Source organism: Polistes dominula, unplaced genomic scaffold, assembly GCF_049000335.1.
Source record: "Polistes dominula isolate Pdom_NZ unplaced genomic scaffold, Pdom_raw_medaka contig_25, whole genome shotgun sequence".
In the NCBI taxonomy this organism is placed as follows: domain Eukaryota; kingdom Metazoa; phylum Arthropoda; class Insecta; order Hymenoptera; family Vespidae; genus Polistes; species Polistes dominula.
The window spans coordinates 1,477,878-1,504,021 of NW_028301094.1; the positions used below are offsets into that span (position 1 = coordinate 1,477,878).

The following is a 26,144-nucleotide window of genomic DNA, read 5'->3' on the forward strand; positions in this document are numbered from 1 at the left end:
AAAAACATTTGAGGAAAACCGAAACTAACGACTTCATGTGTTAGTTTATTCCTTAGTTTATTGGTTCGAAAATTGTAAACAATTTTTTATTTAAAAATCAAACAGATTTCAGTTGGAATAAGTGACACAGTAATAACAAATATAGTATTATAAATATATACAATAATAGTACTGAAGGAAAATAAGAATAAAAAGTTATTTAGAAATAATTACAGGATTTTAATTAATCAAAACTATTATGTATTAATATCTTTCCTTAAATCTATACAAATTTTTAATATTAGAATTATTTTATGTAATGCATTAAAACTTTTTATACAATAGAAATCAATGTAACATATGATATAAATCTTAAACAAATACCGAAGTCAATAACTACTTATAATGTTGTAATACATAATAAATAGTAAATAAAAACACTTTACAAAAATAATAGTTGGCAAATTGTCCTGATATGTGAAAAAATGCTTCTACTATCGTTTTCCATAACATCATTGATTCAAATATATTAATAATTAAAAGACAATAAATATAATTATACAATTTTACATTAAAAATGACAATACTAAACACTTGATTGCAAAGAAATAAAAATGTCTTTTGCTAAAAACGCTCAAACCTTTATGTAAGTTTCATTTTATTCCACAGTTTTGATGATTTTTTCAGGTGTAACATTGGATGGACACAATTGCTTAATAGTCATATCAACTAAAGTAATATTATGGTCCTTACATTTCACATTTTTTAAATCTTTATAAGTATCTTGCAATTTCAAAACTAATAAATATAAAAATCTTGAATCGCAATCACATTTAAATGGATTCCCGCTCAAAGTTAATTCTTTCAAATCTTGATAATACAAGTAGTGAATTACGTCGTAACTCAACTTTACTAGATTATTATTATGTAATTCTAATACCTAAAAACATAAAAGAAAATAAAAGTGAAAGTTATGAAATAATTCAAATGAATGAAAAGAAAAAATAATAAAATAAGTTATTTACGTACTTTGAGAGTTGTTGGTAATCTATACACTGATAATTCAGAAATTTTGTTATTAGATAACAATAATCCCGTTAAGATAATTGTTTCTAAATCATCGACTAATGGTATTTGCATTAAAAAATTCCCTGTAAGATCTAACATTAATGGAAAACTTTCCTTCAATTTTATTTTATTCTTGTCGATTCTGAATAGAGAAAACTTATTGTACGAACAATCTAAAATTCGCGTTGTATCATACGGTCTTATATAACAAGTACACCTAGTTTGACACATTTTTTCACTTTGAAAGTAGTCATCCTCGAGACATTGGTAGGTTTTAAAATCCAACTGATTAATTTGTGGCCCTTGTGTTCCATTAGGTTTCACACACGTTAAGTTTCCTAATCTAAGTTCAAAGAAATTATAAACAGTACTGGCCATATCACCGTTAGAATAACGTACAATGTCGTATAAACTGCAATCGCATATTAAGGGATTGTTTTCAACGTGAACAATAACATTACGTTTTTCTCTATTATATATTACCAACTTTTCGATATTACTCAGTAAAATTCTACTTATGTTGTTATAACTTAGATCTACTAGAACTTTATCCGACGTAAAAACAAAGTCATTCACCTATAAAAGAAAAACAAAAAAAAATAAATTAAATAAATTCATCTTTAATCATTTCAATTAGATTATGTAATGTATTTATGGATAGTAAAATTTGATATGTACCGTTATTTTACTTATGTAGTTGTAACTCAGATCTAATAATTCTAACTCTAATTTATTTGTAGTCCAATCAGAAAAAAGATGTTTCATTAGATTGTTCGATAAATGCAATTCCTTAAGGAGATGATTATTAAAAAAAGGTGACGTTGTTTTATTTAAATAATTAAACTCTAGAAGATTATTTGAGAACTTAGCAATGGATAGTTGTTTATTGGTAAAAAATGCCATTTTTTCGATATATCTCATATGGTTTCCTTCCATGTTAAGTTCTTTTAACGATGTCAAACTGTTAAATAGTGTACTAAAAAAATATTTATATTTGAAGAACAATATTTGGTGTAAAACTTTGCTTTCCGAAATTTTCATACAGATATGACTTGTAGAAAAAATAACGGAAGCTTAGTTGTACACTTATATTAGATTGAAAATATGTCATTTATTATAAATTTGATAATAATTTACCTTGGTACATAACTAATACGATTAAATGACAAATCGAGTACTTCTAAATATTGCAAATATTTAAAAATTGTATCAGGAAGCGTCTGAATCAAATTGTGACTTAAAAAGAGACGTTCAGTATTTTCTAATTCTATAAAGATGTATTCGGGTAATTCTTTAATAAAATTCTCACTGAAATCAATGTATTTTAACGATGTTGAACCCCCGAAAAGTTTTTCTGGTATATTATTAAATTCATTTCTTCTGAAAGAAACCTCTTCAAGATTTTCTAAATTCATTAAAAGTTCATCCGTCAATGTTGTTAATCTTCCTTTATTATCGTTAAGGACTACTTTTAATAATTTTTTATTTTGATTAAACAATTGTAATGGAAGACTGATAAAATAATTATTAGACAAATCAATTGTTTCTAATTCCTTTGAATTATGAAAAATTTTTTGCGGTAAATCCCACAACAAATTTGATGATAGATTTAAATTTTTTAACAACCCTAATTTGTAAAATATTATTTCATCAAGGTTTTTCAATAAATTTCTTTGAAGATTTAGAGTTTCTAAATGCTTTAGATTATAAAATAAATCATTGGCAAGCTCTGTTATTCCATTTCCATTTAAATCAAGTTGCTTAAGATTCAAAGTCTCATTAAAAAAATCTTTTCTTAAAACGAGAGAATTTTCCGATAAATCTAGCGACTCCAAATTAGGTAAATTGCTAAACAAATCAGATGATATATTAGTTAAACCGTTATGGGATAAATCTAATTTGTTCAAAAATCGAAATCCTAGAAAATGATTCTTTTTTAGACTGTTGCTAAGATTTCTATAAGATTGAAAGCCTAGTCCACTTGTTTCTTTAATTCCTAATTTTCTGACAATATATTGTAATCTAGTTTCTTCTGGTAATGTGCAATTCTTAAACACTATCAAATCGAGGATTCCTCTGGTTTTTATTTGCGTGAAATTAAAATCATTCCAACTAATATCTCCACACTCGATCTGTTAAATTGGAATTTTATGTATTTCAAGAAAATACAAATTTTATTTAATAAATTACGTATAATATATCATGTCTAGAATGAAATGTGTATTTAACTGAATATAAATAAATAAAAAAGCTACTTAGTATGTACCTGAATATTTGACCACGATTTCACGTTTATTCTAAACGTCACATTTTTGTTGTTTACGTAAACAATATTTGATACATTAGTGTTATATTTCCAGCATTCACAATACGATTTCTTCTCGCATTCAGGATTATTAGCGAAAATATTTGCAAAGATAACAAAAAGTATCACTAGAATGATCGTAGCCATTGTATGTTACTAGTCCACTTCAAAAAAGGAAATTAATTAAGATAAGTTTGATAACTCGACTTTTATCTTTGCACATTTTTATGTACTTACCATAGACCAATAGGTAAATGATTTGGTTAAATACCAATACAATGATGAGGCTTCAATTTCTTGTCTCAGTAATTCTATTATTTATTAAATGATTCAATTCCTTTAATTAGTATAATTAATAAATCAGAATTAAGTTTTAAGTTATACATGAGCTTTTAAATATAAAAACAAAAAGACAGAATTTTAATGATGGTAAAAAGAAATGAAAGATTTAAATAGAAAGAATGAAACAAGAAATGCTTTGTTAAAGTTACAAGCTAATATAAAATTTCATAATAGTTTAAATAATGATCAAGTGAAGATTAAATTGAATAAAAATATGTAAAAGTATCTTACTATTGGAATGATAAAAAAACATACACAGTTACATTAAAACAATCTTACTATAATTAAATTTAAATACAAATAAAGTCTTTTTGTTCTTTTTAATTCAAAGTGTTAGATCAATGTAAGGATTTTGCAAACACTTACCTACTTCTATGTAAACTCGATGAACATTAGAGAATTAAGAGAATTAATCTCTTCATATATAGATTGAAAAACGTTGGAGAATAACCTAAGCTAACGACTTTATGTGTTAGTTAATGTCCCTGTTCATTGGTTGGTTAATTGTAAACAACTTTTTGTTTGGAAATCAAATACATCTCAATCGAAATGAATAGTATACAAATATAGATATGTAAATATATACAATAATAGAATTGTGAAAGAAATTAAGCATTAAAAGTGGTGGGCATGCTGAGGAGGATGGAGGAGTATTGCGACAGGAAAAAATTAGAGGTAAACAAGGAGAAAATAAAGATATTAAGATTTAGGAGAGGAGGAGGGAGAAATAGAGAATTAGAGTGGAATTGGAAGAGGAAAAGGATAGAGGAGGTGAAGGAATTCAAGTATCTGGGCTATGTGTTCAAAAAGAATGGAGGACAGAAAGCGCACTTGAGGAATAGGATGAAGAAATAAGCTTTAAAAGGTTTTTAGAAATAATTACAGGATGTTAATTAATCAAAACTATTATGTAATTATATCTTTCCTTAAATCTATACAAATTTTTAATATTAGAATAATTTTACGTAATGCATTAGAACTTTTAACACAATAGAAATCAATTAATATATGATATAAATCTTAAACAAATACCGAAGTCAATAACTACTTATAATGTTGTAATACATAATAAATAGTAAATAAATAACTTGATTTATGTCATACATTTATTTTTAACTATGACATATGTTATACGTTTAAAAAGTGATACTTCCTGTGAAAATAATATATTTTATATTTTCTACTAATGTTATTACACAAATGAATATATTTTATTTCTTCGAAAAATAATACTTCCGCAGGTAAAACATTGCATTCTTTTAAAAATGTTTAGGTTTTTAAAAACAAATATTTTCTTCTGCAAGTAGTAATATTTTGAAAAAAAATAAATATATTTTATTCGTAATAGAAATTAATCAAAGTAATGTCTAAATAGCGTTTTATATTTTCAATGATATTTCTCAACTAAAATTTACAATATTTGTCAATATATTTATGCAAATATTGTGAATTTAAATTGAATTTTGTTTTACTTTATTTAAATCGTTTTCGCAATTTATTTTAAACTAAGAATGAGTAAACATATAACTCTTTCTGGTAATTTACTGTTATATGTGTCAATATTATACTTTATATACATGAATTTTGATTTTATATTTAAAATCAAATTTTTTCAATGCACTTAAAAGAATCTACTATTTGATATAGTATTTGAGAAATATTATTTTCAGAAATATGAAGTAACACTTTCTACATTATTTTATCTATAATTCTTATTTATGCAGAAACATTTCTTCCTTTTTCCTATTTGCAAAGTATTTTAGTATGTGTGTTATTTCCTTTTTTTAAAAGATATTAATCCACAATTCAACTACCGCTATCGTTGTTCATAAAATCATTGCTTTAAATATAAAAGTGTATTATAAATAATAATTAAAAGACAATAAATATAATTATATAATTTTAAATAAAAAGTAACAATACTAAACACTGATCAGCCCATATTGTTTTTATATGATTTCTAAAAAAATATAAACGTGATGGCAATAAAATAAAAAAGTTTTCTGCTCTTAACGCACAAACCTTTATCTCCATTTCATTTTATTCAGTTTCTAAGAATTTTTCAGGTGGATCATTGGATGGACACAATTGCCTAACGGTCATATCAACTAAAGGAATATTTTGGTCCTTACATTTCACATTTCTTAAATCTTTAGAAGAATCTGACTTTTCCAAAACTATTACATATAATAATCTAGCATCGCAATCACATATAAATGGATTACCACTTAAAGTAAATACTTTGAAGTCTTGACGAAACAAGAAGTCACTTACTGCGTAATTCAAGTTTATTAGATTATTATTATGTAATTCTAATACCTAAAAACGTAAAAGAAAATAAAAGACACAATTATGAAATAACTCAAAAGAAAGAAAAGAAAAAATAATAAAATAAGTTATTTACATACTTGGATAGTTTTTGGTAATCTGTCCAGCGATATTTCAGAAATCTCATTATTAGATAACAATAAATGTGTTATGTTAAGTGGTTTTATATAATCAAGTGATGGTATTTCCCTTAAAGAATTCCCTGTGAAATTCAATATTAATGGATAATTTCCCTTCAAATTTATTGTATTCTTGTTGATTTTGAATTCAACCTTCAATTTGTTCGAACAATCTATAATTCGTGATTGATCATACGGTCTTATGTTAGAAGTGCATAAACTTAGATGCCTATCTACAACTTGAAAGTAGTCATACTCGAGACACTGATAGGTTTTAAAATCTAGTTGATTAATTTGTGGCCTTTCCTTTAAATAATTTTTCACACACGTTAAGTTTCCCAATTTAAGTTCAAAGAAATTGTAAACAGTAATGGGCATATCACCGTTGTAATAACGCAAAAGGTTATATAGGTGACAATCGCATAATAAGGGATTGTTTTCAACGTGGACAGTAACATTACGTTTTTCAGTATTATATAGTGCCAACTTTTCGATATTAGTCAGTAAAATATTACTTATGTTGTTATATCTTAAATCTACTAGAACGTTATCCGAAGAAAAAATAAAATCATTCGCCTGTAAAGGAAAAAACAATATAAATAAAATAAGTTCATTTTTAATCATTTCAATGATAATATTTAATGTATTTATGGATAATAAAATTTGATATGCACCGATATTGTACTTATGTCGTTGTGACGCAGATCCAATAATTCTAACTCTAGTTTATTTGTAGTCCAATCAGAATAAAAATATTTAATTTTATTGTTTGATAAATGCAATTCTTTAAGAAGATGATTATTATAAAAAGGTGACAACATATTGAATGGATTACTAAACTGTAGACGATTATCTGAGAACTTAGCTATGGATAATTGTTCATTGGTTGAAAATGCTTTACTATGGATATATTTCAAGCCATTTCCTTCCATGTTAAGTTCTTCTAACGATGTCAAACCATTGAACAAATTTCTAAAAAATATTTTTTTGAAAAACAATATTTACTGTACAACCTAGCTTCTGAGATTTGTTAAAAAAAATAGCGGAAACTAAGTTGTACACTTATTAGATTAAAAATAAATCTTTTACTATAAATTTTATAATCATTTACCTTTGTACAATAGAAATACGATTAAAAGACAAGTCGAGTACTTTTAATTTTCTTACAGATGTAAAAATGATATCAGGAAGAATCTCAATCAAATTCTTACTTATTAAGATCTTTTCAATATTTTGTAAATTTCTAAAGATAGATTCTGGTAATATTCTAAAATTATTCTCACTTAAATCGATGTATTTTAAAGATGTTGAATACCAGAAAAGATTTTCTGGTATATTATTCAAATAATTTCTTCTTAATTCAACTTCCTCAAGATGTTCTAGATCATTTAAAAATTTATTCGACAATGTTTTTAATTCTCCTCTATTCTCATTTAACAATATTTTTTTCAATTTGTTATTCTTACTAAACAAATTTGATGGAAAACCTTTGAAATTATTATTGGACAAATCAATTGTTTCTAAATTCTGTAAACCAGAAAAAACAAATTCCGGTAAATCAGACAAAAAATTTGTTCTTAGGTTTAAATATTTTAATGATGTTAGTTCTTTAAATGCTTCACCATCAAGGTCTTCCAAAAAATTTCTTTCAACATTTAGAATTTCTAAATAATTTAAATTATCAAATAATTTAGGGGGAAGCTGTCTTATATCATTTCCATTTACATCAAGTTGCTTAAGATTCAAAGTTTCTTTAAAATTATCTTTGCTCAAAACAAGATTATTTTCAGATAAATCAAGAAACTCCAATTCAGCGAAATTGCTAAGAAAATCTGACGAAATATTAGTTAAACCGTTATTGGATAAAACCAATTTGGTCAAATTTGGAAATCCTTCAAGATGCTCTCTTTTCAATTCTTTTCTGAGATCCCAATAAGATTGAAAGCTTAGACCATTTGTTTCTTCAATTCCAAACATTTGAACAATTTGTTTTAATGTAAATTCTCTTGGTAAATGGCAATTTTTAAACTTCACCAAATCAACAACATCTGCGAATTCTTTTCTGATAATATTAAATTCATACCAACCAAGATTATTACAATCGACCTGTTGAATTTTAATTTAATTTTAATTTAAAGAAAATAACAAAATTTTAATTATCAAATCGCATATAACATATCATGTCTAGAATTCAGCTTTTTATTTTGAAACTTTTTTTTATATCCTAATGATATTAAATGCAATATAAATTCTGCCAGAATATGATTTGTATTTAACTGAATATAAAAAGATTGAAAAGCTACTAAGTATATATACCTGTAAATTTGACCATGAAGCTACACCTATTGTAAATGTCAAATTGTTATTTGAAATTAAAATAGAGCTTATATCCCCTAATTGATTTTCCGAGCATTCACAATATGTAATATTCTCGCATTCAGGATTAGAAGCACTAATTGTTTTAGAGGCAAGAACGAGTATCAATAAAATTATGATAGACATTGTTTTTTAGCAGTCCACTAGAAAATAGAAATACATGTAACATAATTTAAGGGAGAAAGTAATTGAGATATTTATAAACACAATTTTCTTTTGAGTATTTGTGATGTAACTTTGATACGTTTGATAAATCTTTCAATTTTTGTTCTTTTTAAAGTAAATACTTCTTTAGAATGGGTGTGATTTGAAAAAATGAAATGCGATGATAAAATGAGAAAACAAAACTGTGATGTAGTGGGGAATGAAAACAGATGATGTGTGATTCTACAAATATGTATAAATTAAATACAATATTAAAATTCAATTTTGTCATTAAATAAATAGCTACAAATTAAAAGTACAAATAATATTATAATATTATTGTATAATAGATAATCATCGAAACTTGTTTACTTGAAGGTTACACTTCTAACTTGTGTGATATGTATACATGTTTTTCTTTTTTGCTTATGTTTCTGTACTTACCTAAGATCATTGATAAAAAATTTAATGGTTGAACAATTTTGTTAAACTGCCAATACTTTGATGCAGTTTCTACTTCTTATCTAAATGATTCTGTTATTTATTAGATGATTCCATTCCTTAGATAAGTATAATTACTAATTCACAATTATGTTTCAGTTATATGAGTTTTGGAATACAAAAAAACAAAAAAGTTATTATCAATTATGGTGAAAAGAAATTGAAGATTTAAGTGCTAAGAAAGAAAGAAGAAAAACTTTGTTACAGCTACAAACGAATATAAAGTTTTATAATAATTTGTATAATATCAATAAAAGATTAAATTAAATAAAAATAATTAAAAGTATCTTACTTTTAAAATGATAAAGAAAATACACAGTTAAACTAAATCACTTTTACAATAATTAAATTAAGATACAAATAACTTCTCCTTTTTTCTTTTTAATTTAAAATGATGTGTCAATGTAACGACTTTGCAAACACTTATCTACTTCTATGTAGACTCGATGAATATTAGAGAATTAGGGAATTAATTTCTACATACGTAAGTTGAAATACGTTTGAGAAAAATCTAAATTAACGACTCTACGTGTTAGTTAATATTCATGTTCATTGGTCCGCTATTTGTAAACAACTTTTTATTGAAAAATCAAATAAATTTCGTTCAAAATGATTGACACTGTATACAAATATAGAATTGTAAATATATACAGTAACTGTATTGAGGAAAAATAAGAAATAAAGGACTAATGATAATAATTACAAGATTTTAATGGAATAAAACTATTATGTATTAACATCTTTCCTAAAATCCATACAAATTTGTAATAGGAGAATAATTTTATGTAAGACATTTTCTACACAGTAGAAAAAAATGTAATATATGATATAAATCTTAAACAAATACAGAAGTCAATAACTACTTATAATGTTGCAATACATAATAAATAGTAAATAAAAACCTTGATTTATGTCATACATTTATTTTTAACTATGACATATGTTATATGTTCAAAAAGTGATACTTCTTGTGAAAATAATATATTTTATATTTTCTACTAATGTTATTACACAAAATAATATATTTTATTTCTTCGAAAAATAATACTTCCGCAAGTAAAACATTGCATTCCTTTAAAAATGTGTAAGTTTTTAAAAACAAATGTTTTTTTTCTGCAAGAAGTAATATTTTGAAAAAAAGAAATATATTTTATTGGTAATAATATTTAATTAAAATATTATTTAAGTAGTGTTCCATTTGATAGATATTTCTCAACTAAAAATAAGAATATTTAACAAAATATTTATGCAAATATTGTGAATTTTAATTTAATTTTGTTTTATATTATGTAAATCATTTTCACAATTTACTTCAAACTAAAGATTGTTAAACATATAATTATTACTAACAGTACACTATTATATTTGTCTTAAATAATCTACCATTTTATATATTATTTGAGATATATTATTTTCAGAAATATTAAGTATCACTTTTTAAAATATTTTATCTATACTTCTTACTTATGCAGAAACATTTTTATTCTTTTTCTCACTTGCAAAGTATTTTAGTGTGTGTGTGTTATTCTCTTTTTTGAAAACATATTTACTAACACTACAATGATAATAGTTGGCAAATTGTCCTGATATGTGAAAAAATGCTTCTGCTAATGTTGTTCATAACATTATTGATTACAATAAAAAAAATGTATTATAAATAATTATTAAGAGACTATAAAAATATAAATATAAAATTGACAATACTAAACATTAATCGGATTAAATTGTTTTTGTTTTCTGCTAAATCTGTCCAAACCTTTATGTCCATTTCATTTGATTCCACATTTTTGACAAATTGTTAATGTAGAAAGTAGGATGGACACAATTTTTCATAGGACATATTAAGTAAAGGAATATTTTTGTCCTCACATTTAACATTTTTAAAATCTGCATAAAGATGTTGCTTTTGTGAAACTAATCTATATAAAAATCTAGCTTCGCAATCACATACAAATGGATTCCCACTTAAAGTAAGTACTTTGAAGTCTTGAAGATACAAGAAGTCACATGCTTCATAACTCAACATTACTAGATTATTATTATGTAATTCTAATACCTAAAAACGTAAAAGAAAATAAAAGTGAAAATTAAAGGAAAAATAACAATAATAATAAAATAAGATATTTACGTACTTTGAGAGTTGTTGGTAATTTGTCCAACGGTATTTCAGAAAACTGGTTATTAGATAACAATAATTCTGTTACGTTAAGTGATACTAAACCTTTCAATGTACGTATCATCTCCATATTATTCGATCTAAGATTCAATGCAAATGGATACTTTCCAAAATAATTCATATGTTTCTCTTTAATCGCGAATGACACAAAATTTCTGTTCGAACAATCTATAACTCGTGTTCTGTCATAAGGTCTTATTTTACAAGAACAACCCTCTCGACATTTTTTTCCAATTTTAAAGTATTCATTCTCGAGACATTGGTACGTCGTAAAATCTAGTTGATTAATTCGTGGCCCTACTATTCCATTTGGTTGAAGACACTGAAGATTTCCAAAATCAAGTTTAACGAAACTATATACATTTTTGTTCACACAATTTTTACAATATCGCAAAAGAGAATATAGATTACAATCGCATAATATCGGATTGTTATTGACGTAAACAACAACGTTACTTTTCTCGGTATAATGTTCTGCCAATAATGCAAAATTATTTAGTGAAATATTATTTATGTTGTTATTTCTTAGATCAACTATGATTTCTTCCGACGAAAACATTAAATTATAGTCCTATAAAATAAAACAAAATCACTTTCAATCATTTCAATAATAATATTTATTATATTTACAGATTGTAAAATTTGATATTTACCGTTATTGTACTTATTTTGTTAAATCTCAAATCTAAGAATTTTAACCTTTGTTTATTTACATTCCAGTCGTAAAAAAAATGATCTATTTCATTGCGCGCTAAATGCAATTCCTTAAGAAGAAGATTATTATAAAAAGGTGACATCAATTCATTCTTATACTTAAAGGATAGAAAATTATTTGAGAAATGTGCGATGGATAAACGTTCATTGGATAAAAATGCCGAAATATGGATAAATTTCAAGCCATTTCCATTCATGTAAAGTTCTTCTAACAATTTCAAACCGTTAAATAAATCTCTATAAAAATATTTATATTTGAAGAATAATATTTGTTGTACAACTTTGCTTCCGAGATTTTTATACAGAAGAATTGAAGTAAAAATAGCGGAAGCTTAGTTGGACACTTATTAGATTGAAAATATATCTTTTACTATAAATTTTATAATAATTTACCTTGATATATAATTAATATTATTAATAGACAAGTCAAGTACTTTTAATTTTTTTGCATCTGCAAAAATCATATCAGGAAGAGTCCTAATAAAATTCTTACTTATTGAGATCTTTTCAATATTTTGTAAATCTTTAAAGATAGATTCTGGTAATCTTCTAAGAACATTCTGACTCAAATCGATATATTTTAAAGATGTTGAATACCAAAAAAGGTTTTCTGGTATACGATTCAAATGATTTCTTTTTAATTCAACTTCCTCAAGATTTTCTTTATCACTTAAAAATCTATTCGGCAATATTTTTAATTCTCCTTCATTACCATTTAACAATACTTTTTTCAATTTATAATTTTTACTAAACAAATTTGATGGAAAACTCTTGAAATAATTATCAGACAAATCAATTAATTCTAAATTCTGTAATTCATAAAAAATAAATTCCGGTAAATCAGACAAAAAATTTGATCTTAGGTATAAATATTTTAATGACGTTAGTTCTTTAAATGTTTCACTATCAAGGTCTTCCAATAAATTTCTTCCAAGATTTAGAATTTCTAAAGATTTTAAATTATCAAATAATTTAGGGGGAAGCTTTGTTATATCATTTCCATATAAATTAAGTTGCTTAAGATTCAATGTTTCATTAAATGTATCTTTGCTCAAAAGAAGAGTATTTTCAGATAAATCAAGAAACTCCAATTCAGAAAAACTGCTAAACAAATCAGATGATATATTAGTTAAACTATTATGGGATAAAACTAATTTGATCAAATCTGAAAATCCTTCAAGCTGCTCTTTTTTAAGTTCTGTGCTGAGCTTGTTATAAGATTGAAAGCTCAGTCCATTTGTTTCTTTAATTCCAAATCTTTCGACAATTCGTTTAAATGTAGATTTTCTTGGTAAGTGGCAATTTATAAACTTCACAGAATCGATTACATCTGCGAATTCTTTTCTCGTAATATTTAATTCATTCCAACCAAGATTATTACAATCGACCTGTTGAATTTTAATTTAATATATTTAAATAAAATACAAATTTCATTCATCAAATCGCATATAACATATCATGTCTAGAGTTCAGCTTTTTATTTTGAAACTTTTTTTTATATCTTAACGATATTAAATGCAATATAAATTCTGCCAGAATAAGATTTGTATTTAACTGAATATAAATAAATTGAAAAGATAATGAGTAAATATACCTGGAAATCTGACCATGAAGCTACACCTATTTTAAATGTCAAATTGTTATTTGAAATTAAAATAGAATTTATATCCCCCGTTTCATTTGCCGAGCATTCACAATATGGAACATTCTCGCATTCAGGATTAGAAGCATAAATTGTTGTAAAGACAAGAAAAAATATCAATAAAACTGTTGTATCCATTTTTTGTTAGCAGTCCACTAGAAGATAAAAATGTAGTGGAGGGGATAAAAATGATGTAATGTGGAAAGAAAACAGACGTCATTACACGTTAATTTCTTTCTTATCTCATGTTTCTGTACTTACCTAAGATCATTGATGAAAAATTCAAGGATTGAACAATTTTGTTAAACTGCCAATACTTTGATGCAGCTCCTACTTCTTGTCTCAATGATTCTATTATTTATTAGATGATTCCATTCCTTAGATAAGTATAATTAATAATTCACAATTATGTTTCAGTTATATTAAGTTTTGAATACAAAAATAACATAAAGATTATTATCAATTATGGTGAAAAGAAATGGTAGATTTAAGTGCTAAAAAAGAAACAAGAAAAACTTTGTTACAGCTACAAACCAATATAAAATTTCATAATAATTTGAATTATGATCAGCTGAAAAATAAATTGAAAAAAATAAATAAAAGTAATTGACTATTGAAATGTGAAGAAACATAATCAGTTAAATTAAATTTATTCTTACAATAATTAAATTAAAATACAAATAGAGTCTCTTCGTTCTTTTTAATTCAAAATGTTAGGTAAATGTAACGGTTAACAAACACTTACCTACTTCTGTGTATACTCGATGAATATTAGAGAATTAGAGAATTAATTTCTACATACATAAGTTGAAATACGTTTGAGAAAAACCTAAACTAACGACTCTACGTGTTAGTTAATATTCATGTTCATTGGTCCGCTATTTGTAAACAACTTTTTATTTGAAAATCAAATAAATTTCGTTCAAAATGATTGACACTGTATACAAATATAGAATTGTAAATATATACAGTAACTGTATTGAGGAAAAATAAGAAATAAAGGACTAATGATAATAATTACAAGATTTTAATGGAATAAAACTAATATATATTAACATCTCTCCTTAAATCCATACAAATTTTTAATAGGAGAATAATTTTATGTAAGACATTTTTTAAACATTAGAAAAAAATGTAATATATGATATAAATCTTTAAAAAATATCGAAGTCCATATCTACTTATAATGTTCTATTACATAATAAATAGTAAATAAAAACCTTGATTTATGTCATACATTTATTTTTAACTATGACATATGTTATACGTTTAAAAAGTGATACTTCCTGTGAAAATAATATATTTTATATTTTCTACTAATGTTATTACACAAAATAATATATTTTATTTCTTCGAAAAATAATACTACCGCAAATAAAACATTGCATTCCTTTAAAAATGTGTAAGTTTTTAAAAACAAATGTTTTTTTTCTGCAAGAAGTAATATTTTGAAAAAAAAACATATATTTTATTGGTAATAATATTTAATTAAAATATTATTTAAGTAGTGTTCCATTTGATAGATATTTCTCAACTAAAAATAAGAATATTGAACAAAATATTTATGCGAATATTGTGAATTTTGATTTATAATTCTGTTTTATATTATGTAAATCATTTTCACAATTTATTTCAAACTAAAGATTGTTAAGCATATAATAGTTACTAACAGTACACTATTATATTTGTCTTAAGTAATCTACCATTTTATATATTATTTGAGATATATTATTTTCAGAAATATTAAGTATCACTTTTTAAAATATTTTATCAATACTTCTTACTTATGCAGAAACATTTTGATTCTTTTATTTATTTGCAAAGTATTTTAGTGTGTATGTATTATTCTCTTTTTTGAAAACATATTTACTAACACTACAATGATAATAGTTGGCAAATTGACCTGATATGTGAAAAAATGCTTCTGCTAATGTTCATCATAACATTATTAATTACAATAATAAAGTGTATTAAAAATAATTATTATAAGACTATAAAAATATAAATATAAAAATGACAATACTAAACATTGAACGGATTAAATTGTTTTTGTTTTCTGCTAAATCTGCTCAAACCTTTATGTCCATTTCATTTGATTCCACATTTTTGACAAATTGTTAATGTGGAAAGAAGGATGGACACAATTGTTCAAAGGTTATATTAAGTAAAGAAATATCCGTGTTCTTACATTTAACATTTTTAAAATCTGTATAAGAATGTTGCTTTTGTAAAACTAATATATATAAAAATCTAGCATCGCAATCACATATAAATGGATTCCCACTTAAAGTAAGTACTTTGAAGTCTTGACGAAACAAGAAGTCACTTACTGCGTAATTCAAGTTTATTAGAATATTATTATGTAATTCTAATACCTAAAAACGTAAAAGAAAATAAAGGTGAAAACTAATAAATAACCCTAACGAAAAAAAAAGGAAAGATAATAAAACAAGTTATTTACGTACTTTGAGAGTTTTTGGTAATATGTCTGACGATATTTCAGAAATCTGGTTATTAGATAACAATAATTCTGTTACGTTAAGTAATTCTAAACCTTTAAGTGAACGTATCATCAACATATTATTCGATCTAAGATTCAATATAAATGGATACTTTCCAAAAATATTAACATGTCTCATTTTAAACGTGAATTCTATAATATATCTGTTCGAACAATCTATAACTCGTGTACTGTCATAAGGTCTTATTTCACAAGAACAACCCATTTGACAGTTTTTTCCATTCCATTTAAAGTATTCATCCTCGAGACATTGGAAGGTTGTAAAATCTAGTTGATTAATTTGTGGCCCTTCCGTTCCATTTGGTTGAAGACACTGAAGGTTTCCCAATTCAAGTTTAACGAAAGTATATACATTTCTGTTCACACAATTTTTACAATATCGCAAAAGAGAATATAGATTACAATCACATAATATCGGATTGTAATCGACGTAAATAACAACGTTACTTTTCTCGGTATAATGTTCTGCCAATAATGCAAAATTATTAAGTAAAATATTTCGTATGTTGTTATATTTTAGATCAACTATGATTTCTTCCGACGAAAACATTAAATTATAGTCCTATAAAATAAAACAAATTCACTTTCAATCATTTCAATAATAGTATTTAATATAATTACAGATTGTAAAATTTGATATTTACCGTTATTGTACTTATTTTGTTAAATCTCAAATCTAATAATTTTAACCTTTGTTTATTTACATTCCAGTCGTAAAAAAAATGGTTTATTTCATTGCGCGCTAAATGCAATTCCTTAAGAAGACGATTATTATAAAAAGGTGACATTGCTTCACTCTTATTACTAAAGGATAGAAGGTTATTTGTGAAATGAGCGATGGATAATTGTTCATTCGTTGAGAATGCATCAATGTGGATAAATTTCAAGCCATTTCCATCCATGTAAATTTCTTCTAACGATTTCAAACCATGAAATACATTGCTATAAAAATATTTGTAATTGAAGAACAATATTTAATGTACAACATTGCTTCCGAGATTTTTATACAGATTAATTGGAGAAAAAATAGAGGAAACTTAGTTCGACACTTATTAGATTGAAAATATATCTTTTACTATAAATTTTATAATAATTTACCTTGATATATAATTAATATTATTAATAGACAAGTCAAGTACTTTTAATTTTTTTGCATCTGCAAAAATCATATCAGGAAGCGTCCTAATCAAATTCGTACTTAATAAGATCTGTTCAACATTGTGTAGATTTTTAAAGATAGATTCTGGTAATCTTGTAATATAATTCCAACTCAAATCGATATATTTTAAAGATGTTGAATACCAGAAAAGGTTTTCTGGTATACTCTCCAAATGACTTCTTCTTAATTCAACCTCCTCAAGATTTTCTTTATCATTTAAAAATTTACTCGGCAATATTTTTAATTCTTCTTTATTACCATTTATCAATACTTTTTTCAATTTTTTATTTTTACTAAACAAATTTGATCGAAAACTCTTGAAATAATTATCGGACAAATCAATTGTTTCTAAATTCTGTAAATTAGATAAAAAAATTCTGGTAAATCAGACAAAAAGTTTGTTCTTAGGTTTAAATATTTTAATGACGTTAGTTCTTTAAATATTTCAACATCAAGGTCTTCCAATAAATTTCTTTCAAGATCTAGAATTTCTAAATTATTTAAATTATCAAATAATTTAGGGGGGAGCTGTCTTATATCATTTCCACTTAAATTAAGTTGCTTAAGATACAAAGTTTTATTAAAAGTATCTTTGCTCAAAACAAAAGTATTATTAGATAAATCAAGAAACTCCAATTTAGAAAAATTGCTAAACAAATCAGATGATATATTAGTTAAACTATTATGGGATAAAACTAATTTGATCACATCTGAAAATCCTTCAAGCTGCTCTTTTTTAAGTTCTGTGCTGAGCTTGTTATAAGATTGAAAACTTAGCCCATTTGTTTTTTTAATTCCAAATCTTTCGACAATTTGTTTTAATGTAAATTCTCTTGGTAAATGGCAATTTTTAAACTTTACCAAATCGACTACATCTGCGAATTCTTTTCTTATAATATTTATTTCATTCCAACCAAGATTATTACAATCGACCTGTTGAATTTTAATTTAATATATTTAAAAAAAAATAAAAATTTCATTCATCAAATCGTATATAAGACATCACGTCTAGAACTCGGCTTTTAAATTTTAAATTTTTTTATATTTTAATAATATCAATTGCAATATAAATTCTGTCAGAATAAGATTTGTATTTAACTGAATATAAAAAGATTGAAAAGCTACTAAGTATATATACCTGTAAATTTGACCATGTTGCTACACATATTGTAAATGTAAAACTGTTGTTTGAAATTAAAATAGAATTTACATCCCCCGTTACATTTGCCGAGCATTCACAATATGGAACATTCTCGCATTCAGGATTAGAAGCATAAATTGTTGTAAAGACAAGAAAAAGTATCAATAAAACTGTGGTATCCATTTTTTGTTAGCAGTCCACTAGAAGATAAAAATATAACTCACATAATTTAACCCTTTCACTACTACGGGTGACTATAGTCACCCGCCACAAAACGACACCCGCACACGACGGGTGACTATAGTCACCCGTCACACGATGCCACCTATACACGACGGGTGACTATAATCACCCGCTCCAAAAATGGAACCAAATGTTAAGATAAATGGTATTGCTTCGTGTATTATTAATTGTATTGTTGAATTAAAAATATATCCATGGAAAAATTATGAACACAAATCATTTTGTTTCTAAAAGTAATGTCACAAAGTCGTTTTTGAGACAAAAGGCTCCGAATGCTAAAGACTGCGCGCGCTTAATGTTCCCACTTTCGGTACGGCGCTCCGTTCTAGACGAGGTACTCCGCGGCGAGGCCCACCGTAGCGAAAGGGTTAAGGGAAAAAGTTTTTTTAATAATTATAAACAATTAATCTTTTGCATTTCCTTAAGAGATATTTAAGATGTAACCTTAATACTTTTGATAAATCTTCTAATTTCTGTTTTTTTTTAAGTAGGGAAAGAAAACAGACGTTTTTACACGTTTTAATGTTTCTTATCTCATGTTTCTGTACCTACCTAAGATCATTAATGAAAAATTCAAAGGTTGAACAATTTTGTTAAACTGCCAATACTTTGATGCAGCTCCTACTTCTTTTCTCAATGATTCTATTATTTATTAGAGGATTCCATTCCTTAGATAAGTATAATTAATAGTTCACAATCTTGTTTAGTTATATTAACTTTTGAATACAAAAATAACAAAAAGATTATTATCAATTATGGTGAAAAGAAATTGTAGATTTAAGTGCTCAAAAAGAAACAAGAAAAACTTTGTTACAGCTACAAACCAATATAAAATTTCATAATAATTTGAATAATGATCAGCTGAAGAATAAATTGAAAAAAAATAAATAAAAGTAACTGACTATTGAAATGTGAAGAAACATAATTAGTTAAATTAAATTTATCCTTACAATAATTAAATTAAAATACAAATAGAGTCTCTTCGTTCTTTTTAATTCAAAATGTTAGGTAAATGAAACGGTTAACAAACACTTACCTACTTCTGTGTATACTCGATGAATATTAGAGAATTAGAGAATTAATTTCTACATACATAAGTTGAAATACGTTTGAGAAAAACCTAAACTAACGACTCTACGTGTTAGTTAATATTCATGTTCATTGGTCCGCTATTTGTAAACAACTTTTTATTTGAAAATCAAATAAATTTCGTTTAAAATGATTGACACTATATACAAATATAGAATTGTAAATACATACAGTAACTGTATTGAAGAAAAATACGAATTAAATGGTTTATAAAAATAATTACAAGATTTTAATTGAATAAAACTATTATGTATTAACATCTTTCCTAAAATCCATACAAATTTTTAATAGGAGAATAATTTTATGTAAGACATTTTTTACACAGTAGAAAAAAATGTAATATATGATATAAATCTTAAACAAATACAGAAGTCAATAACTGCTTATAATTTTGTAATACATAACAAATAGTAAATAAATAATTTGATTTTTGTCATACATTTATTTTTAACTATGACATATGTTATATGTTCAAAAAGTGATACTTCTTGTGAAAATAATATATTTTATATTTTCTACTAATGTTATTACCCAAAATAATATATTTTATTTCATTTGGAAAATAATACTTTCACAAGTAAAATATTCTTTTAAAAATGTTTAAGTTTTTTAAAAAGAAATATTTTATTCTGCAAGAAGTTATATTTTAAAAAAAAGAAATATATTTTATTAGTAATAAAATTTAATTAAAATATTATTTAAGTAGTGTCCCACTTGATAGATATTTCTAAACTAAAAATTAAAATATTTAACAAAATATTTGGGCAAATATTGTGAATTTTAATTTAATTTGGTTTTCTATTATATAAACCATTTTCACAATTTACTTCAAACTAAAGATTACTAAACATATAATTATTACTAACAGTAAACTATTATATTTGTATTAAGTAATCTACTATTTTATATATTATTTGAAATATATTATTTTCAAAAATATTAAGTATCACTTTTTAAAATATTTTATCTATACTTCTTACTTATGCAGAAACATTTTTTTCTTTTTCTCATTTGCAAAGTATTTTAGTGTGTGTGATAATAGTTGGCAAATTGTCCTGATATGTGGAAAAATGCTTCTCCTAATTTTTTTTCATAACATCATTCATTCAAATATAAAAGTGTATTATAAATAATAATTAACAGACAATAAAAATATAAATACAAAAATGACAATACTAAACATTGATCGGATTAAATTATTTTTGTTTTCTGCTAAATCTGCCTAAACCTTTATATTCATTTCATTTGATTCCACATTTTGGACAAATTGTTAAGGTAAAACCATAGATGGACACAATTGTTCATAGGTTATATTAAATAAAGGAATATCCGTGTCCTCACATTTAACATTTTTAAAATCTGTATGAAAATGATGCTTTTGTGAAACTAATATATATAAAAATCTAGCATCGCAATCACATATAAATGGATTCCCACTTAAAGTAAGTACTTTGAAGTCTTGACGATACAAGAAGTCACATACTTCATAACTCAGCATTACTATATTATTATTATGTAATTCTAATACCTAAAAACGTAAAAGAAAATATAAGTGAAAACTAATAAATAACCCTAACGAAAAAAAAAGGAAAGATAATAAAACAAGTTATTTACGTACTTTGAGAGTTTTTGGTAATATGTCTAACGATATTTCAGAAATCTGGTTATTAGATAACAATAATTCTGTTACGTTAAGTAATTCTAAACCTTTAAGTGAACGTATCATCAACATATTATTCGATCTAAGATTCAATATAAATGGATACTTTCCAAAAATATTAACATGTCTCATTTTAAACGTGAATTCTAAAATATATCTGTTAGAACAATCTATAACTCGTGTACTGTCATAAGGTCTTATTTCACAAGAACAACCCTTTTGACAGTTTTTTCCATTCCATTTAAAGTATTCATCCTCGAGACATTGGAAGGTCGTAAAATCTAGTTGATTAATTTGTGGCTCATCCATTCCATTTGGTTGAAGACACTGAAGGCTTCCCAATTCAAGTTTAACGAAATTATAAACATTTCTGTTCACACAATTATTACAATATCGCAAAAGAGAATATAGATTACAATCGCATTTTATCGGATTGTAATCGACGTAAACAACAACGTTACTTTTCTCGGTATAATGTTCTGCCAATAATGCAAAATTATTAAGTAAAATATTTCTTATGTTGTTAAAGCTTAGATCAACTTCGATTTCTTCCGACGAAAACATTAAATTATAGTCCTATAAAATAAAACAAATTCACTTTCAATCATTTCAATAATAGTATTTAATATACTTACATATTGTAAAATTTGATATTTACCGTTATTGTACTTATTTTGTTAAATCTCAAATCTAATACTTTTAAGCTTTGTTTATTTACATTCCAATCGTAACAAAAATCTGTTATTTGATTGTACGCTAAATGCAATTCCTTAAGAAGACGATTATTATAAAAAGGTGACATTGCTTCATTCTTATTACTAAAGGATAGAAGATTATTTGTGAAATGAGCGATGGATAAATTTTGATTCGTTGAAAATGCTTCACTGTGGATAAATTTCAAGCCATTTCCATCCATGTAAATTTCTTCTAACGATTTCAAACCATGAAATACATTGCTATAAAAATATTTGTAATTGAAGAACAATATTTGATGTACAACATTGCTTCCGAGATTTTTATACAGATTAATTGGAGAAAAAATAGCGAAAGCTTAGTTATACACTTATTAGATTGAAAATATATCTTTTAAATAAAAATAATAAAATAATAACTAAATTTTATAATAATTTACCTTGGTATATAACTAATGTTATTAACAGACAAGTCGAGTATTTTTAATTTTTTTACATATGCAAAAATCCTATCAGGAAGCGTCCTAATCAAATTCGTACTTAATGAGATCTGTTCAACATTTTGTAGATCTTTAAAGATAGATTCTGGTAATCTTCTAATATAATTCCAACTCAAATCGATATATTTTAAAGATGTTGAATACCAGAAAAGGTTTTCTGGTATACTCTGCACATGACTTCTTCTTAATTCAACCTCCTCAAGATTTTCTTTATCACTTAAAAATCTATTCGGCAATATTTTTAATTCTTCTTTATTACCATTTATCAATACTTTTTTCAATTTTTTATTTTTACTAAACAGATTTGATCGAAAAATTTTGAAATAATTTTTGGACAAATCAATTGCTTCTAAATTCTGTAAATTAGATAAAATAAATTCCGGTAATTCAGACAAAAAATTTGATCTTAGATTTAAATATTTTAATGACGTTAGTTCTTTAAATGTTTCACTATCAAGGTCTTTCAATAAATTTCTTTCAAGATCTAGAATTTCTAAATATTTTAAATTATCAAATAATTTAGGGGGAAGCTGTCTTATATCATTTCCACTTAAATTAAGTTGCTTAAGATGCAAAGTTTCATTAAAAGTATCTTTGCTCAAAACAAGAGTATTATTAGATAAATCAAGAAACTCCAATTTAGAAAAATTGCTAAACAAATCAGATGATATATTAGTTAAACTATTATGGGATAAATCTAATTTGATCAAATCTGAAAATCCTTCAAAATGCTCTCTTTTAAGTTCTGTGCTGAGCTCTTTATAAGATTGAAAGCTTAGTCCATTTGTTTCTCTAATTCCAAATATTTCGAATATTTGTTTTAATGAAGATTCTCTTGGTAAGTGGCAATTTTTAAACTTCACCAAATTGACAACGTCTGCGAATTCTTTTGTCATATTGTTAAATTCATACCAACCAAGATTATTACAATCGACCTGTTGAATTTTAATTTAATATATTTAAAAAAATAAAAATTTCATTCATCAAATCGTATATAAGACATCACGTCTAGAATTCGGCTTTTTATTTTTAAACTTTTTTTTATATCTTAATAATATTAAATGCAATATAAATTCTGTCAGAATAAGATTTGTATTTTACTGAATATACATAGATTACGATTCTACTGAGTATATATACCTGTAAATCTGTCCATGTTGCTACACCTATTTTAAATGTCAAATTGTTATTTGAAATTAAAATAGAATTTATATCCCCCGTTACATTTGCCGAACATTCACAATATGAAACATTCTCGCATTCAGGATTAGAAGCATAAATTGTTGTAAAGACAAGAAAAAGTATCAATAAAATTGTGGTATCCATTTTTTGTTAGCAGTCCACTAGAAGATAAAAATGTAGTGGGGGAAAAAAAACAGACGTTTTTAAACGTTTTTTTCTTTCTTATCTCATGTTTCTGTACATACCTAAGATCATTGATGAAAAATTCAATGGTTTAACAATTTTGTTAAACTGCCAATACTTTGATGCAGTTTCTACGTTTTGTCTCAATTATTCTATTATTTATTGGATGATTTCATTCCTTAGATAAGTATAATTAATAATTCACAATTATGTTTCAGTAATATAAGCTTTTGAATAAAAAAAACAGAAAGACAGAATATCAGTTATAGTAAACAAAAATTAAAGATTCAAATACAAAGAAAGAAACAAGCAAATCCTCGTTAAAGTTACAAACCAATGTAAATATCAAAATAGTTTGAATAATGATCAACTGAAGAATAAATTGAATAGAAATAAATAAAAATATCTTATTATTAGAATGATAAGAAACATTCTCAGTTAAATTAAATTAATCTTTACAAAAATTAAATTAAAATTCAAACAATGTCTTTTTGTCATTTTCAATTCAAATTGTTAGGTAAATGTAACGATTAAAAAACACTTACCTACTTTTGTGTAAACTCGATGAATATTACAGACTTAGAGAATTAATTTTTACATATATAAGTTGAATTCGTAAAGAAAGAATTTTGACAAATATAAGTTGATAAACGTTTGAGAAAAACCTAACTAAACGAATATTCGAGCCAGATACAATCAGTGTTCATTGGTCCGCTATTTGTAAACAACTTTTTATTTTGAAATCAAATAAATTTCGGTCGGAATGAATAACACTGTATACAAATATGGAATTGTAAATGTATACAGTAACAGTATTAGAGAAAAATTCAAATTAAAGGGCTTATGAAAATAATTACAAGATTTTAATTGAATAAAACTATTATATAATAATATCTTTTCTTAAATCCATACAAATTTTTAATAGGAGAATAATTTTATGTAAGACATTGTTTACACAGTAGAAAAAAATGTAATATATGATATAAATCTTGAAAAAATACCAATGTCAATAACTACTTATAATGTTGTTTTACATAATAAATAGTAAATAAATAATTTCATTTATGTCATACATTTATTTTTAACTATGACATATGTTATACGTTCAAAAAGTGATACTTCCTGTGAAAATAATATATTTTATATTTTCTACTAATGTTATTACCTAAAATAATATATTTTATTTCATTCGAAAAATAATACTCTCACAAGTAAAATATTCTTTTAAAAATGTTTAAGTTTTTTAAAAAGAAATATTTTATTCTGCAAGAAGTTATATTTAAAAAAAAATGAAATATATTTTTATTAGTAATAATATTTTATTACAATATTATTTAGGTAGTTTTCAATTTGATAGATATTTCTCAACTAAAAATTAAAATATTCAACAAAATATTTATGCAAATATTGTGAATTTTAATTTAATTTTGTTTTTTATAATGTAAATCATTTTCACTATTTACTTCAAACTAAAGATTGTTAAACATATAATTATTACTAACAGTAAACTATTATATTTGTCTTAAGTAATCTATCATTCTACATATTATTTGAGATATATTATTTTCAGAAATATTAAGTATTACTTTTTAAAATATTTTATCTATACTTCTTACTTATGCAGAAACATTTTTTTTCTTTTTCTCATTTGCAAAGTATTTTAGTGTGTGTGTGTTATTCTCTTTTTTGAAAACATATTTACCCACACTACAATGATAATAGTTGGCAAATTGTCCTGATATGTGAAAAAATGCTTCTGCTAATGTTGTTCATAACATTATTGATTACAATAAAAATATGTATTATAAATAACTATTAAAAGACTATAAAAATATAAATACAAAAATGACAATAGTAAACATTGATCGGATTAAATTGTTTTTGTTTTCTACCAAATCTGCCCAAACCTTTATGTCAATTTCATTTGATTCCACATTTTTGACAAATTGTTAATGTAAAAAGGAGGATGGACACAATTTTTCATAGGTCATATCAAGTAAAGGAATATCTTTGTCCTCACATTTAACATTTTTAAAATCTGTATAAAAATGTTGCTTTTGTGAAACTAATCCATATAAAA

General features: G+C 24.6%; 3 protein-coding genes across 3 annotated transcripts; all 3 read right to left on the reverse strand.

Moving 5' to 3' along the window:
- Positions 1–385: 385 nt before the first annotated feature.
- LOC107073625 (uncharacterized) lies at positions 386–3,499 on the reverse strand. The gene is made up of 2 exons (XM_089176570.1): positions 3,314–3,499; positions 386–3,179 (listed from the first exon to the last, which is right to left on the reverse strand). The coding sequence occupies exons 1-2, from the start codon at positions 3,497–3,499 to the stop codon at positions 2,181–2,183; spliced, it is 1,185 nt and encodes a 394-aa protein (XP_089032696.1). The 3' UTR covers positions 386–2,180.
- Positions 638–1,812, reverse strand: LOC149031195 (protein toll-like). The gene is made up of 3 exons (XM_089176569.1): positions 1,726–1,812; positions 1,005–1,623; positions 638–891 (listed from the first exon to the last, which is right to left on the reverse strand). Exons 1-3 carry the CDS (start codon positions 1,810–1,812, stop codon positions 638–640), a joined length of 960 nt encoding a protein of 319 aa, XP_089032695.1.
- A 2,266-nt stretch (positions 3,500–5,765) lies between the features above and the next one.
- On the reverse strand, positions 5,766–9,255 carry LOC107073480 (uncharacterized). The gene has a single exon (XM_089176516.1). The coding sequence runs from the start codon at positions 8,116–8,118 to the stop codon at positions 7,249–7,251; it is 870 nt and encodes a 289-aa protein (XP_089032642.1). The 5' UTR covers positions 8,119–9,255; the 3' UTR covers positions 5,766–7,248.
- Positions 9,256–26,144: the final 16,889 nt, after the last annotated feature.